This window comes from Myotis davidii, unplaced genomic scaffold, assembly GCF_000327345.1.
Source record: "Myotis davidii unplaced genomic scaffold, ASM32734v1 scaffold544, whole genome shotgun sequence".
Classification (NCBI taxonomy): domain Eukaryota; kingdom Metazoa; phylum Chordata; class Mammalia; order Chiroptera; family Vespertilionidae; genus Myotis; species Myotis davidii.
This window is the reverse complement of record NW_006297018.1, coordinates 2,745,063-2,762,109: the sequence shown is the minus strand read 5'-3', so window position 1 is coordinate 2,762,109 and position 17,047 is coordinate 2,745,063. Positions and strand designations below refer to the sequence as shown.

The window sequence follows — 17,047 nt, the reverse complement described above, 5'->3', positions numbered from 1 at the left end:
TGGAATATTGGAATGTACCAGAATTCTGGAAGCAGAATACGGTGTTCTTCCATTCCCTCCCCTTACCTCTTTCTTTTGCTCCAGAATCCATAAATAAAACTCTACCTTTGTCCGTATTATCTACTTTTATAAAACAGTTTCTTTTGGGTATTTTTGGTGTTTTCTTGTCTGGTATGCTACATGTAAGAGTTCCTCTATGTGGTCTTATTTTTAAAAAAAATTTTTTTAATTTTTTTTTTCAGAGAGGAAGGGAGAGGGAGAGAGAGATAGAAATATCAATGATGAGATAGAATCATTGATTGGATGCCTTCTGTACGCTCCCTACTGGGGATCAAGCCTGCAACCCGGGCATGTGCCCTTGGCCTGGAACCGAACCTGGGACCTTTCAGTCCGTAGGTGGACACTCTATCCACTGAACCAAACCAGCTAGGGCATGTGGTCTTTTCTTGCCAAGTTCCACATGAAAGCGAATTCCTAGTGATCTAGGGCTTAGGTTCCTCTACTGCCCACCCAGCCTTACCACTCTGACTTTGCTGTGTTCTCATCCTCCTTTGTTCTTTCAGTATTTATTGACCATGTACTGTGTGTGTGGCACCATGCTACATGCAGAGGGTACAGCAGAGGAAAAGATGTAATATTTTCTTACCTTCTTTGACGCTTAGCCATGTGATTAAGACATAACTACCTAGTTGGTTATTTTCAATGCTTCTGTATTTTTAATGCACCGGGGAAGGATAGGATAAAGCCATTCTGTACTTTTTACAGAAAAAAATTCAAGATGCACTGTATGTGTATGAGCTGTTCTATACAGATCTGCTGACAGCCTCTATTTTGTACCTTTCCAAAAGCTGAATTTAGCGGCGTATTATAGATTTGGGCGCACAACTAAAGACTTGAGACAAAATTCTAGGTACAATTGCTATAATGTGTTGCTAATGGAGAATATGAGATTTCCTCCTTTGAGATCTTTCTAAAAGCGGACTTGGTTCTCTTATATTTGGGAACCTCGCTCCTATCCTGTGCCCAGTGCTGAGATCTGGGGGCTAAGAGGCTGACAGTGTAGTCTTCTCTAGGAATTTACAGTGACTGTTTTGTTTGTCATTGCGTTCTACTTCTGAGACTTGGAGAAGCTGGTATATATTGTACAAGGGATGATGGATGAGTTTGTTTTTGAAAAGTTATAGCTAACTCATGATTTTTATGGGAGCATAAGTGCCTGGCTAAAGTCAAGTAAAAGATGCCAGATCTCAATTTATCCACTACTGGCAACTTCCTTTTGAAAGAGTATTTTATGATCAGGGCTTCTAGAAAGTATAAGTTTAAAAAAAAGTCTTTTTAGGATCTTAATTTTGGATTTTTTTCTTAAATTTTGAGGAAGAAATGCTAAGAAACTATGAAATGACTAAAAGTTGATGTGAAGGTAGAGAAGAAGAAAAGGGTTGGCTAAGTGGTCCACAGTCACTGTATTCCTGAAAATTAAGAATAATTTTCTGGCTAGCTTGTAGAATTGATAGTAACTAACAAGTGTCCCATTTCTTTTGCCAATTGGTGTAATACAGTGAGACGGTTTAAGCGGAAGCATCTTACAGCCATCGACTGCCAACATTTGTCTCGAAGTCACTTGGCTGTGACCCAGCCCTTCGGTCAAAGATGGACAAACAGAGACCCGAACCATGGTCTCTATCCTAGACCCAGAACAAAAAGAGGGACTAGGGGTATGTCTTCCAAAAATGTACCTTGCATTTAGAATCTGTAGTGTGTGTGGCTTTTGAATGTCTCCCAGTATTTGTAAGTATTATTGTAGTGATTTTGTAGTCCTGTTGCAACATTTTGACACTTTTTTCATTATTTGTGCATTTTCCATGAAAATTTCTTCCTATTGTAAGTGGTTGGTAAAGGCCCCGGGAAAACATGACTGAATGAATTCCATGAGCTTGCTTAATTATAACATGGTAGAAAACACATACCAATATCACCGCTATTCTAATCTAGAACCATTTTGATTTCTAGACTCTGCAGTAATCTTCTTTGTCCATTTGCCAGTAGGTCCATTGTATCATTATTTTTCTCCAAAATGTTCCCTCATTCAGTGATTTTGTGGTAGACTGTGTCCTTGGTTACCTCAGACCTGGACTGCTGCAGTAACACTTTTCCTTGCCTTTAGATTTTATTTCTTTCAAACCAGGTGGAACACACATCAAGATAATATTCTTGAGTACCATTTCCTGTCATGTCACTGCCACTCAAGAACCCACAGCGAAATGTCCCCATTACTATTATGGACCCAAGCTTAAACTTGCTATCACCTGATATTTATTATTTATTACATGCAAGTTCTGTATCATTTCCCTATATGCCAAATGAATTCCAACTTTTAAAAAAATTAATTTTTTTTCAAGAAAAACTTTTAAATATGTTATATGCAATAAACATTAATATTTCAAGAAAAATGATTTTAAATATGTTACCTGCAATAAACTTAATATTTCAAGAAAAATGATTTTATATATAATATTACATGCAATAAACATTAATATTTCGAGGAAAAAAGATTTTAAATAAAATATTACCAATCATCTTTTAATAATAGATGTATGATCCAGATTGCCTTATTTCCCTTTGATATATAATTTCATCATCCAACTTAAATCTTATCCAGTTGTCTTTAAATATTGTGTTTTTATCACTTCTGGAACTTCTATAACCAATTTATGAGGCAGTTTTAAACTAACTGGTTATATTTTGTTTGTTTTGTGTAGATAAGTCGACTTCTCTATTGTGAATTCTTTTTGATAAGGACTGTCAGCATGGGTGTGTTTCAATGGGGTGTCCTAGCACTGAGCATGTAGTAGACTCTTAATAAATATTGCTGTGATTGAATTCTCACAATTAGAAAATATCAAGATTTAACCCAGGCCTGTTAACTTCAAATCTGGGTTTTTATCACATTACCCCAGAAACAGTTATAGTTTTATTTTCCTAACATAGAAAAAAAAATTCTTTTAAAGGCCAAACCTAGGATTTTTTTCCATTTTTTTCAGAATGTTATAAAAACATTCTAAAATGATTTTTTAAAATATATTTTAAACACATTTTTTAAAAAAATATTTTTATTGATATTAGAGAGGAAGGGAGAGGGAGAGATAAAAACATTAATGATGAGAGAGAATCATTGATCAGCTGCCTCCTGCATGCCCCACACTGGGGATTGAACACGCAACCCAGGTATGTGCCCTGATTGGAAATTGAACTTTGACCTCCTGGTTAATTGGTCAACGCTCAACCACTGAGCTATGCAGGCCAGGCAAGGCTAAACTTAGTTTTGTTCCACTCCCTTATTTCCAAAGTAAAAATTCTGGCTACAGTCATTTCAGAAAGGAACCATGTATTTTGTTGTATATTGATAAGGTGTTCATTGACATTTTACAATAATTTATAAGAGTTTAAAGTGCATTAATGATGTATGAAATCACCTTTTGATTCCCCTTAGTGCCTGAAAAGTCTGTGAGGTCAAAGACTATATTGTGCCGTGCCAGGACAGCCAAGGGTGAACCTGAGGAGTGGCGGTGAGGATTAAAGAAGGCAGACAAGAGAATACAGCTGGGGCTAGGTGGAATCACTGTGCCTGGATAAGGAAATAGTGATCCAGCTTGCAAGCCAAAGCTTTATTTTATAGTCAGAGCACACAAAGCAAAACAAGAGAAGTGGTCAACATGTTTACAGTGTTTTTGTGAGTTTCACCTTGTTTTGGTAGCACTTGCTGCACCTCCCACAGCCCATTAGCTACTTAGGAAGGAGCAAGGGAGGCCTATAAGGTCAAGCTTAACCATGCGAGGAGGGCTCTGCCCTCCAAGCTGGGACTTGTTTGTGGCCCTGCCACAGGTCAGCCCGAGGCTTAACTCTATAGCCACTCCCTACACTATATCATTTTTCATTTTATTTTTGTCTTAGAATCATAGGTGCTTATGAATAAATGTATAAATTAGATTAGATACCACTCTAATAATCTGAAAAGAATTCCAAGTCCTTTCTTTTTATTTTAAAATAAATTAACTTGTCAGCTGCACAGGAAGAAATGAAAATAAAACGGTTTTAACTCTGTCACATGGGAGAGTGGGTTTTACTGAATCCTGATAACCTGAAGCATTTTTCTTTCTACTTAAGCAAACTTAGATTTTTTTTTATTATAAGAGCAAGCTAGGAGGTGTGAATTTTTATAGGTGGATGTGTGAGTGAATGTGGACAGTTGTTTGCTTTGCCCATTCATATGTTCAGTTTGTATATATTACAAAGTATAATGTGGTCCTCACACTATCTGAAGACTGGTTTCTGTCATTCCATATGTGTGTCTAACTATATGATGGAGCCAAATGTAAATGTGTTGTTGTTTTTTGAGGGGTGGGGCTGTTTAAGCTCTTTATATAATCATTTAGCCAATAACTATATTCTTGTCTCTTAATTAAAATTAGTTTGTATCATTTGGGTTAACAATGGGTCAGCAGTCATTATTAATTTCTTGTTACTCTTTTTGGGTTCTCTGTGCAGGTCAAGGATGTCAAAGGTACATCACTGAATTCTTCCCAGCTGGCCAGCGGCGGTGTACCAATGACATGGCTAAAAGCAATTCTGTGGGCCAAGACAGCTCTAAGGACTCAGAGGGTGAAATGATGTTTGTTACAGAAAGCAATTGTGCCCTCTCTCAGGAAGATGATGGAGAAGCAAGACTGGGCTCGTCAGGCTCTGCTCTGCTGGTAAGGAAGCGCTCTCGGTCCTTTGAGGATGAGAGGAATCAAGCGACAGGGACCAGTCACTGGCATGGAGTTTCTAAAAAAACCTCACAGCATTATTTGCCCCTGTCCTGCACAAAGGCCAGGGAAGCTAGACTGGAAGCAGAGGGCTTTTTGTCATGGCTCTCTGCAGAGACTGAAGAACCCAGCCAAGAAGTGGAGAACATGGATCATGATCCCATTCCTGACTCTTACTATGGACTTCTTGGAACCTTGCCCTGCCAGGAACCCCAGAGTCATATCTGCAGCCTTCCCAGCGAAGTCCTAAGGCACATTTTTGCTTTCCTCCCTGTGGAAGATCTCTATTGGAATCTGTGCTTGGTGTGCCATCTTTGGAGGGAGATAATTAGTGATCCACTGGTATGTAAAACACTTGGAGTTCTCTGATGTTTTCTCTAAAAATAAAAAGATTAGCTTCCCTAATACATACTTCTTTTTTTAAAAATCTTTATTGTTGAGAGTATTACAGATGTCTCTCCTCTTTCCTCCCATTGCCCCACTTCCACATTGTTCCCACCCTGCCCCAGGCCTTCACCACCCTATTGTCTGTGTCCATAGGTAATGCATATATGCATATAAGTTCTTTGATTAAGCTCTTCCCATCCTTTCTCCCCTCTTCCTTCTGAGATTTATCAGTCTGTACCATGTTGCCATGTCTCTGGTTCTATTTTATTCATCAGTTGATTTTGTTTATTGGATTTCTTGTTCATTTATTTTGATTTTTAGATTCCATTGTTGATAGATATATATTTATTTCCATTTTATTGTTCATATATACATATTTTTCCTTCTTCTTAAAGAAGACCCTTCAACATTTCATGTAATACTGGTTTAGTGGTGATGAACTCCTTTAGCTTTTTCTTATCTGTGAAGCTCTTTATCTGTCCTTCAATTCTAAATGATAGCTTTACTGGGTAGATTAATCTTGGTTGTAGGTCCTTGTTATTCATTACTTCGAATATTTCTTGCCACTCTCTTCTGGCCTGCAAAGTTTCTGTTGAGAAATCAGCTGACAGACATATGGGTGCTCTCTTGTAGGTAAGTAACTGCTTTTCTATTGCTGAGTTTAAGATTCTCTCTTTGTCTTTAACCTTTGCCATTTTAATTATGATGTGTTTTGGTATGGGGTTCTTTGGGTTACTCTTGTTTGGGACTCTCTGTTTCCTCAGAGTCTATTTATTTCACTAGGTCTATTTCTTTCATCAGGTAGGGGAAGTTTTCTGTAATTATTTCTTCAAATAAGTTTTCAATATCTTTCTCTTCTCTGGCACCCCCATAATGCAAATGTTGGTATGCTGGAAGTTGTCCCAGAGGCTCCTTACATTATCTTCATATTTCTTTATTCTTTTTTCTTTTGCTCTTCTGATTGGGAGTTTTTTGCTTCCTCATCAGATCACTGATTTGATACTTGGCATCCTCTGCTTTACTGTTGAATCCCTGTAAATATTTCTTTATTTCAGTTAGAGTATGCTTAATTTTGGACTGGTCCTTTTTCATGTCTTTGATGTTCTCACTAATGTTCTTGAAATTCTCACTAAGTCCCTTGAACTTTTATTAAGATCCTTGAGGATCCTTATAATGATTGTTTTGAACTCTGTATCTAGTAATTTGTTTGCTTCCATTTAATTTAGTTCTTTTTCTTTAGATATTTTCTGTTCTTTCATTTGTGACATGTTTCTTTGTCTTTGCATTTGGCTACTTTGATGTTTTTGTTTCTATGTATTACAGTGGTTCTAAACCTTCCTAATGCCGCGACCCTTTATTACAGTTCCTCATGTTGCGGTGACCCCCAACCATAAAATTATTTTCGTTGCTACTTCATAACTATAATTTTGCTACTGTTATGAATTGTAATGTAAATATCTGTTATGCAGGATGTATTTTCATTGTTACAAATTGAACATAATTAAAGCATAGTGATAAATCACAAAAACAATATGTAATTATATATGTGTTTTCCGATGGTCTTAGACGACCCCTGTGAAAGGGTCATTTGACACCCAAAGGGGTCCCAACCCACCGGTTGAGAACCGCTGATGTATTAGGTAGAGCTTCTGTGCCTCCTGGAGTTGGTAGAGTGGTTTGTGTAGTAGGTGTTCTGTATGGCCCAGTGGCTCAGCCTCCCTAGTCACCTGAGCTGGACACTCTAGGTTGAACCCCTATATGGGCTGTGTGCACTGTCTTATTGTAGTTGCGCCTTGATTGCTATTGGTGCCACTGGCAGGAATTTACCTCCAGGCCAATTGGCTGGCTGTGAGGACCAGCTGCAACTACTGTTGTGCAGGGGACACCCCTATGGTGTAGGACTTGCTTTAGTGGGGCTTTGGTGCTTACTGAATCTGCCCCTTGAGTGTGTTGCTTGTGGATGTGTAAAGTTGTAATCTGGTGTTGTCTGAAGCTATCCACTGGGAACACTGGTTCTGGGGCCTTCTGGGAGGTGCAAAGTCAACCACTGCCTGGGGCCACCTATCAGGAGCTACAGAGCAATCTGCAGATGGCTGCTACTTGTATCAGGCTTAGAAGCGCCCAGGTGAGGCCAAGCTGTGAAACAAGGAAGGCTGGTAGTGCTGGGTCTTGGACCTCTTATTGACAGGTATGGGGCACTCTGACACCAGCTGCTGCTTGTTTGAGAAATTTTAGGAGAGTCTGAACCCTGAGATAGGACAAGCCATTCATATGGAAAAGCTACTGCAAATAGCTTGGATGGGGCTACAAATTGGGTGGGCAGGGTTTCAGGAAATCACTAGGGTGGAGCAAACAGTTTGAACCAGGTTGATGGAGACTCAAATATGGTTGCCAGTCAGCTCTGCAATGGCAGAGGTCTTAGCATAGGAATAATGGACTCTGAACAATGAACCCTGTGAGCGCCCCTGTGTGGGAACCCCCAAGTTCTTGCCCCTATTCCAGACAGTCCAATTCTTCATATGTCTCTGGTTCCCCCCCAAGTCACTGCCCCAGTGCTGGAGCTCCGAGGGAGTGAATCTGAGTAAGTCTGTGCCTGGGCCTTTTAAGAGGAACTGCCTGGGACTCTGGCAGCCTCCATAGCATTCAGCCATAATCCCTGCTGGTTTTCATAGTCTGAAGTTACGGGATGTCTCTTCCCAGTACTGGAACCCTGGGTTGGGGGTCTGGGGTGGGGCTGGGACCCCTTTCTCCTCCCAGGAGGCCTCCATAGCTGAGATATCCCTCCCAAATAAAAATTGCCACATGTGGGTATCAGACCAGCTCATTCTGCCCCTCTGCCCCTACTATTAGTCTCAATGTGATTTCTTCTTTATTTCTCTAGTTGTAAAACTTCCATTCAACTAGATTTCAGGTGGTTCTGAATGATGGTTGTTCTATATTTTAGTTGTAATTTTGATGTGGTTTTGGGGGGCAGTGAGTACCAGCATTTACCTATGCCACCATCTTGATTCTCCAATAATACTTCTGATTATAGTGTTTAGTTTCCATTTCCCTTCAGAATAATATCCACATTCCCTGGAGGCAGGTAAGGCTTTCCATGTTTGCCCCACTTTATTATCCCAGCCTCATTGCTAACTTCTCAACACACCCTTGTGTTCTATCCACAACGCATGATTTGTTGCATTCCAATCAAAGACTGCATATTTCTTTACATGTGTTGTTCTAACACCCCGACTCACACCCGTATGTAAAGGTTCTTCATATCTGTTTTGGTATGCTGTATTTTGTTTTCATTTATCTCAAGCTATTTTTTAATTCATGATTTCTTTTTTGACCCATTGCTTGTTTTAAGAGTGTGTTGTTTAATTTTCATGTGTTTGGGGGGTGGGGGGAGGTTCTTTTCTTTTTCTTCTACTGATTTCTCGTTTCATTCCACAGAAATTGAAAAAGATACTTTATATAATTTCAATCCTTTAAAATTTGTTAAGATCTGTTGTGTTCCCTAGCATGTGATCACTTTTGGAAAATGTTCCATGTTCACTTGAGAAGACTGTATTCTACTGTTGTTGGGTGGAGTGTTCTGTATAGGTCTGTTAGGTTCAATGAAATGATTGTTTCCTAATTGCTCTTCTGACTGGTTGTGCTATCCATTCTTGAAAGTGGAGTATTGAAGCCTCTATTGCTATTATATTGCTGTCTATTTATTCCTTCTATTCTGTTGATGTTTGTTTCCTAGATTTAAGAGCTCTGTTTTTAGTACATATATACTTATAATTGTTACATCTTCTTGGTTAATTGATCCTTTTGTCATTATATAGGCTTCTTATAATATAATTTCTGACTTAGTGTCTCTCTTGTCTGATACTAGTATAGACACAGCTTTCATTTTTTTAATCATCATTGGAACTCTGAGCCATTGTGTGCTGATATTTCGATAGTGAAATTGAAGTACTAGCTTTTCCCAGATTCTATGTTAAGTTAGTGTTCCAACCAAAACCAAGACCTAGTTCTCCTAGTTTCCAACCAAAATTTGTGTAATGTTTGTACCCTATTTGCTCAGCTTTTGAATTGTGAGTTATAATTGCCTTTTTAAAACAATATGTTTTTATTGATTTGAGAAAGAGAGAGAAAGAGAGAGAGAAACATCAACATCGATTGGCTGCCTCCTATATGCCACCTGCTGGGGATTGAGGCACAAGCCAGGTATGTGCCCTGACCTGCGATTAAACTGATGACCTCCTGTTTCATGGATCAACATCCAATCACTGAACCATACCAACCAGGGATAATTGCTTTTTAATTGGTAGAAGGCAATCCATATGTTTGTGGCCTAATCTCTCTAATAGCCATTGGATTTTTTTCAACTATATAGTTCATTCCTTGGAAAAAGCTGTATCATCGATACCTGATGAATGAAGAGCAAGCTGTCAGCAAAGTGGATGGCATCCTATTGAACCAGGGTATTGAGAAAGAGTCGGATCTTTGTGTGCTGAACCTCATCCGGTGAGTTGCTTTTCTCCTTTGAAGAAGACAGTTTCTGAAGTCCTTTTGCATATATAATCACTTAGGATCATCTTTCTCATGGACTCCTCTGTGAATGTCTTACAGCTATACAGCCACCACTAAAAGCTCCCCAAGTATGGATCCTGAAAGGGCACTGTGGAGTCTGAGGGATCACCACCTCCTTCCTGAGGCAGAGGCCTGTGTGCGTCAACACCTCCCTGACCTTTACACTGCTGCAGTAAGTGAAGAGGCTGTGGGGAATTTTTGGGGAAAGTGACACATTTTTCTTATTGGAAGAAAAGTGTCTTGGTGATTAAGTTTGGCCGAAGGTTATTTTAGATTTATTTTAAAAATCTTTCTTTAATCTCTGTTTTGAAGCCTTAATCCTGTCATTGGTCCCATTAGAGAAGTAAAAGTCCACATTGTTGTAGATTCTTAAATCTGGAAGTAATTTTAAAAAGTATTCAGTTCAGCCCTGGCCAGCATGGATCAGTGATTAGAGCATCGGCCCTTGTACCAAAGGGTCTCGGGTTTGAATCCCGTCAAGGGCACATACCTGGGTTGCAGGTCCCATTCCCTGCACTGGTCTGGGCGCATATGGGCGGCAACCAATGTGTCTGTCTGTCTGTCTGTCTGTCTCTCTCTTTCTCTCTCATCTGCCTTCCTTCCACTCTCTAAAAATCAATGGGAAAAATATCCTTGGATGAGAATTAACAAAAAAACACACATACACACGCGCACACACACAAAACCCCCTCTAGTGCATATTTAGAGAATGGCCTCGGTCCCAGCATTGCCATTCTGCTGCCGAGAATGAGTAATGAAGTATGTGACTGCATAAGTCAGAATTGCTTAATAATTTATTTGCAAGATTTGTTCTCAGAAGATATCAGAGATCCTGTCAAGATTTAAAAAAAAAAACACAACCCAAAACATTTAGTTCAGCCCTGGCCGGTGTGGCTCAGTTGCTTGAGTGTCTTCCTGTGCACCAATATGTCGCCAGTTCGATTCCTGGTCAGGGCACATGCCCAGATTGCGGGCTTGATTCCCGGTAGAAGGTGTACAGGAGGCAGCAGATTGATGTTTTCCTCTCACATCAATACTTCTCTCTCTTTCTATCCTTCTTTCACATTCACGATTTCATTAGTTCTCTCTCTCACTCTCTCTAAATAAATAAATAAATAAATAAATAAATAAATAAAAACATTAAAAAAACACATTCAGTTTAATGTTCCATTCCGTTGAGGAATCCTTAACAGAGGATGGTCATCTAACCTCTGAACACTTTGATTAATAAGGATTTCTTTACAGGGCAGCCCATTCCATTAACAAAGTGGGTTATATGAGGAACAGAGAAATTCAGGGTCTTGTTACAGATGTATAATGAGTCAATGAGAAGCTGGAAATAGTCCTGAGTTTTCTGACTTGTGGCTTCTCATTTAGATCATGGATTTTCAAATTTTATTTTGGAAGCTCGGTGCAACCTCAACCTATATTCTGCAGCCAGTAGAGGACTGAAAACCCATCCATGTGCATTTCTCTTTCTGTTTTCAGTGAAGTGATTGTTGATGATGGTGGAGTGAGTTTTCTTTCACAGGATGGTTATAGTGAGAGGTGGAGGGAATGTACCTTTATTGGAATGCATTTTTTAAACAGAGAGACTTGAAGTAAAGTTAAGAATGATAAAGATGACTATTTCCATGTTAGTGAACATTTTCTTAGATGTTACTAAGTGGAGCATACTGTGTTATAATAATAGATTTTCAATGATTTATTTCATATTTATTTAACTTAATATTTAATCATTATTAAATAATAACATACAGTGAGTAGTAAATTAATATCTTAATGCCAGAGAATTGTCAGTCTTGACTTCCCCCCTAAAGAATGCTGTCTTCTTTTGTATCTCCCATCTTTTGTGCCTCCCAAGTAGGCACCCATTTAATAGTGATACTGTTGTGACTCTGTTGAGTATCTGTGAATCTGAGAGCTCATACTGATGTGGAGAAGAAGGGTGGGGAGGTGAGAGCATCATTTCAATGTTAGAGTCTATGTAAAATACTTAATACATGTTATTTAGTTGCACTAAGCACTCAAATCCAGACTTGGTTAGGAGAAAGGAATATAGTCTTGGTTGGTGTGGCTCAATTGGTTGGGCATTGTCCTATGCACGAAGAGGTTGCTGGTTCGGTTGCTAGTCAAGGGCACATGCCCTGCTGCTGGCTCCATTCCTGGTAGGGATTGTATAGGAGGCAGCCAGCCAGTGTTGCACTCTCACATCATTAGTTCTCTCTCTTCCTTTCCCTTCCTCTCTCTCTAAAACTCAATAAACTATTTTAAAGAATATATACCATACTTTTAAAAAAAGAAGAAGAAGAAAGAATCCAGGGCAAGAGAAAGGTTGCCATTATTTCCCAGATGTCATTTGGGAAGTTTGCATTCATTTCAGACAATCTGTGGATGGCACCTGAACCCCAGCCTTGGGTTTTTTCACTGGTGGTCCGATGTGATCTTTATTCATTGTGACCTGTGTTTTGGGGTCTTTTTTCCCTTCCTGGTCCATTTCCCTCTAGGGTGTCAACGTGTGGGCTTTGGTAGCAGCCATTGTTCTCCTCTCCAGTAGTGTGAATGACATCCAGCAGTTACTCTTCTGCTTCAGAAGACCAAGCTCCACTGTGACAATGCCAGACATCACTGAGACCTTATACTGCATCGCTGTGCTTCTCTATGCCATGAGGGAGAAGGGAATCAACATCAGCAATCGGTAAAGTGGTGGGAGGGAGAATGAAAACTCCGATAGAGTGAAAGGTCCTAGACATGCAACAAGTCCCAGCTCTGCCACTTGCACACTAGGCAAGCCATAAAACTCACACAGCTCAGTTTTGTTATCTAGTGAGGAGCGACAGGTACTGCATAAGTAAATATGTTAAACAAGGACATTTTACTGAGTGATTAGTAGTGCAAAGAAAAAAAAAAACAGAGTGATAGGCAAGGGAAATGAGGAGTACTACCTTAGATTGGGTGAGAAAAAGCTTCTCTGAGGAAGTAACATCTGAATTGAAACCTGAATGTCAGGAAGAGCTGGCCATTTTTGGGGGGGAGAGCATTTTAGCAGAAGGAATAGATAACTTAAGGGCCCAAAGATGGGAATGGATTTAGTATATACAAAGAACGGAGAAGTTTAGTGACAAGTATGTGGCGAATAAGAGGGAAACTGGTATATGATTATGAGATGTTCCCTCTCCCTGGCACTGAGAAGTGGAAGAAGGAGCTTCATGACATAATTCAGACAAGACAAATGCACAAATGATGAATAATGACCATAAATGCAAATATGAACCTACAAATTATCTGCACGTTTACATGAACCTAGATGAGGAATGGGAAACATGTATGTTGTGTTTATATCATTTTTTTCCTGCTTTACCTGGGAGGTAATCTTTTATTTTTCCACTTGTAGCAAGGATTGCTATAAATTCCATTCATTGGGCTAGAGACCCTTGTTGTGTAAGCGAAAAACTTCCCCCTCACATACACTTGTGAGTTCATTATTCTCAACTCCAAGCTCTAACAGTATACAGTCCTGTGAGATAATATTTTTTTTTTTTATTTTTTATTTTTATTGATTTTAGAGAGGAAGGGAGAGGGAGAGAGAGCGAGCTAGAAACATCAATGATGAGAGAGAATCATTGGTTGGTTGCCTCCTGCACACCCTCCACTGGAGATCGAGCCCGCAACACAGGCATGTGCTCTTGACCGAAATGGATCCCAGGACCCTTCAGTCCGCAGGCTGACACTCTATCCACTGAGCCAAACCAACTAGGGCCTGGGCGATAACCTTAATGTGACCAGAGACTGAAATGTTATTTAGTCTAAATGTTATTTAGTCTCTCTAAAACTCAATAAACTATTTTTTTAAATATATATTTTATTGATTTTTTAGAGAGAGGAAGGGAGAGGGATAGAGTGTCAGAAACATTGATGAGAGAGAAACATCGATCAGCTGCCTCCTGCACACCTCCCACTGGGGATGTGCCCGCAACCATGGTACATGCCTTGACCGGAACCGAACCCGGGACCCTTCAGTCCGCAGGCCGACGCTCTGTCCACTGAGCTAAAGAAGCCAGGGCAATAAACTATTTTTAAAAATATATACCATACTTAAAAAATACTTAAACAATCTAGGGCAAAAGAAATCTTAATGTGACCAGAGACTGAAATGTTGTATTATTAAAAGTATTTGTTTCATTAAAAAGATTGATGCATGGAGATCACCTGTTCTCACTCCAGGAATGGGGAGCAATGCACTAAATGGTGGGCAATTGGTGATAGAAGGAGATGAGTTTGGCTCATGTGAACATAAGAGAGATTTGGAGTGACTTGTGATGGGACATGTTTAACCATATCCAGTGCCTCTGTTGAGTGCACTGTGTTGTCTTTGATTTTTATTAGTGACTTGGAGGATGTTTTGTTTTCTAGCTCTTGGTAATCATATCTTGTTACCCGTGTAGCACCCTTCCTTTGGAACCTTAAAAGATAGAAAGTGCTTCATGCTTCTAAACCAATATCGCCTCACAGGGAGCAACAGAGGCTCACAAAGATAAGATTACGTTACATTGATGTTGAACAAGAATCTCACTAGGAGCGGAATTTACATTTGTTTTCAACTGATTCATACTGTTTTTGTGATTATTTGTGTCTATGGTCGCAGCTAATGCCTTTTCCCCAAAGAGCATGCCCTGGTCTCTGTCCTTTTGCCATTGCACTCTGGAGCCAGGGTCTTTCCCAGAACTGTGCTCACTAAGAGGGCTTTGGTCAGCTCTAGGTATATTTAAATTCTTTTATTTCCTTCTATCATAAAATGGTGGTAGTTTTTTATTTTTATTTTTACTTCTTTTGGAAATGGTAAAGAATCTAAATACAACCCAGGGAAAATAAGATACAGATTATGACTTAACTTGATACTCTCTAAATCTGCTTTTTCCCTGTTAGGATTCATTACAACATCTTCTATTGCCTGTATCTTCAGGAGAATTCCTGTAGTCAGGCCACAGAAGTTAAAGAGGAAACATCGGTTTGGCCAGGGTATGTATATAGATAAGTAAGAGAGAGAGAGGGAGAGAGGTTTTCCATTCTTGACTCTTTCTCATATTTAAGGAGGAGAGGTGTTTTGTTTTAACAACTTTATTGAGGTATAATTTACATAAAATTCACCCATTTTAACTTTACAATGCAATGATTTTTAGTAGTTTTACTGAGTGTGCAATCAATATCATAACCTAGTTTTAGAACATTTTTATCACTCCAAAAGGGAGATCTTTTCTTTGGTTAAATTTTGTTCATCTGATTTGCCTGTTTGGTTTTTGATAGTCTGTCACCTGGTCTTTTCAATTCCGTTGTGTTTTTCTAATTTCTCTTCTGTAATGATTATTGCAGGAAAAAAACCATCCAACTTACACATGAACAACAGCTGATTCTGAACCATAAGATGGAGCCTCTCCAGGTGGTAAAAATTATGGCATTTGCAGGTAAGGGAGCTCGCCAATACTGGAATAGAGTCAGGTTCTTGACTTATCACTGCATCCCCCTTCCCTATTACCTGCCAGAGTATCTTTACCTGGATTTGTTATCGAACTACTTCAATGAAATAATCTAAAAAGCAGTTGCCAAGTAAATCTTGGTTTCTCTTACCACACTGGGGAGCATCCACATTCCTGGTGAGACAAATAGTTCATAGGAATTAGTTTGCAGAGTAATTTCCAAAGGGATTGATCCAACCTGTCATTTATCATCATATATGCTCAATCACCGATTGCTTACGGACTGGCAGGTCACATTAATTTCCTTTCAGAGTTTCAGTAGCTCCTGATTTCTGTTGGGTGAAGTCTAGAAGGCCCTTCCACCATTTGGTTCTAACCTACATTCCTAAATATATTGTCGACTCTTCTCATGCCTCAGTCAACTCATTGTCCTTACAGTTTCTTAAAGTACTTAGTGATTCTTTTGTCTGAACCTTTGGTCATGCTATTTTCCTACCTGGAATTTCTTTCCGTTTTTTTCTGCCTACATATCTTACTAAAAACAACAATAGCCATTTCTTAAATGCCCATCATGTGCCTGGCACTGTGATAATCCTAACAGCATTCTATAAGGTTAGTTAGTTATCTCTGTTTTATAGATGAGGATTTGAAGCTCAGAGAAATTAAAATTACTAGCCCTAGGTTAAATAAACAAATAAGTGATAGAAGTAGAATTCTAGGTGTACTGGTTAATAATGCGGATTTTTTTCAATAGATGGAGTTACACATATGTTGATATGTATGCGATTTGATATGTATGCTGTTTTGTTGTATTGCTCCTTCAGATTACAACTTGTTCCGATCGATGGCACACACGCTTTCTGAGCAGCACTTCAAAACATACAAAGAAGTGGAAAATTGGGTCTCTGAATGGTCTGCCTCCAAACAAGAAAATTTCTATTGGGATGGTATCCACAAATACCTGAAAGATGGGGAAATGTGTAGTTAGCGGTGGACATTACTTTGAATAATGCACTTTTGATGTTTCTCTTAAAATTATCGTGTTTTGTTTGGATGACTAAATCTGCATTATTAGCTGGTTAAGAGTTACTCTGTATTATTAACCAGTTAATAATTAATCTGCATTTTAACTGGTTAATAGTTAATCCTCATCATTAACTGGTTAATAATTAATCCATATTATTAATCAGTTAACAGTTAGTTAATCTGTATTATTAACTGGTTAATAATTAACCTGCATCATTAACCGGTTAATAATTAATCTGCACTACTAACCAGTTAATAATACAGATTTTCTTGTTTTGAGGCAAACCATTCAGAGACCCAATTTTCCATTTCTTCGTACATTTTGAAGTGCTGCTCAGAAAGTGCGTGTGCCATCGATCGGAACAAGCGGTAATCTGAAGGAGCAAGGTCTGGCGAATACAGTGGGTGGGTTAATATTTCCCAGGCAAGATCTTTTAACGTGTCTTTAACAGATTTTGAAGTGTGTGATGGTGCGTCATCATGAAGCAAAATTATTTGCCGTGTCTTCTGGCCCATTCTGGTCGTTTTATGATCAAAGTGTGGTTCAGATTGATTATTTGGTGTCAGTAGCGACCAGTATTAATGGTTTCACCTGGTTTTAGAAGCTCATAATACACCACACCTTCCTGATCCCACCAAACGCAGAGCATTGTCTTCTTTCCGAAGCAATTTGACCTTGCAGTTGATGTTGATGATTGACCTGGATCAAACCATGATTTTGTGCATTTGGGATTCTCAAAATAAATCCACTTTTCATCGCCATTCACAATTTGATGCAAAAAGACT

The 17,047-nt window shown here is 39.1% G+C and overlaps 1 protein-coding gene across 4 annotated transcripts in view; it reads left to right on the top strand.

The window, feature by feature from the left end:
• The first annotated feature begins 1,531 nt into the window (after nucleotides 1-1,531).
• Nucleotides 1,532-17,047, top strand: part of FBXO18 (F-box protein, helicase, 18) — a 43,141-nt gene continuing 27,625 nt past the window's right edge. Inside the window, exons 1-8 of one of the 4 annotated variants that reach the window (XM_015569742.1) lie at nucleotides 1,635-1,715; nucleotides 4,546-4,751; nucleotides 5,013-5,147; nucleotides 9,565-9,695; nucleotides 9,801-9,933; nucleotides 12,269-12,459; nucleotides 14,688-14,780; nucleotides 15,129-15,223. In XM_015569742.1, the coding sequence (XP_015425228.1) occupies nucleotides 4,611-4,751; nucleotides 5,013-5,147; nucleotides 9,565-9,695; nucleotides 9,801-9,933; nucleotides 12,269-12,459; nucleotides 14,688-14,780; nucleotides 15,129-15,223 (919 nt within the window). In that variant the 5' untranslated portion in view covers nucleotides 1,635-1,715; nucleotides 4,546-4,610. Of the gene's footprint in view, nucleotides 1,716-4,545; nucleotides 5,148-9,564; nucleotides 9,696-9,800; nucleotides 9,934-12,268; nucleotides 12,460-14,687; nucleotides 14,781-15,128; nucleotides 15,224-17,047 lie in introns of all 4 variants that reach the window. The other 3 variants (XM_006772621.2, XM_006772620.2, XM_006772622.2) reach the window with 3 other exon arrangements.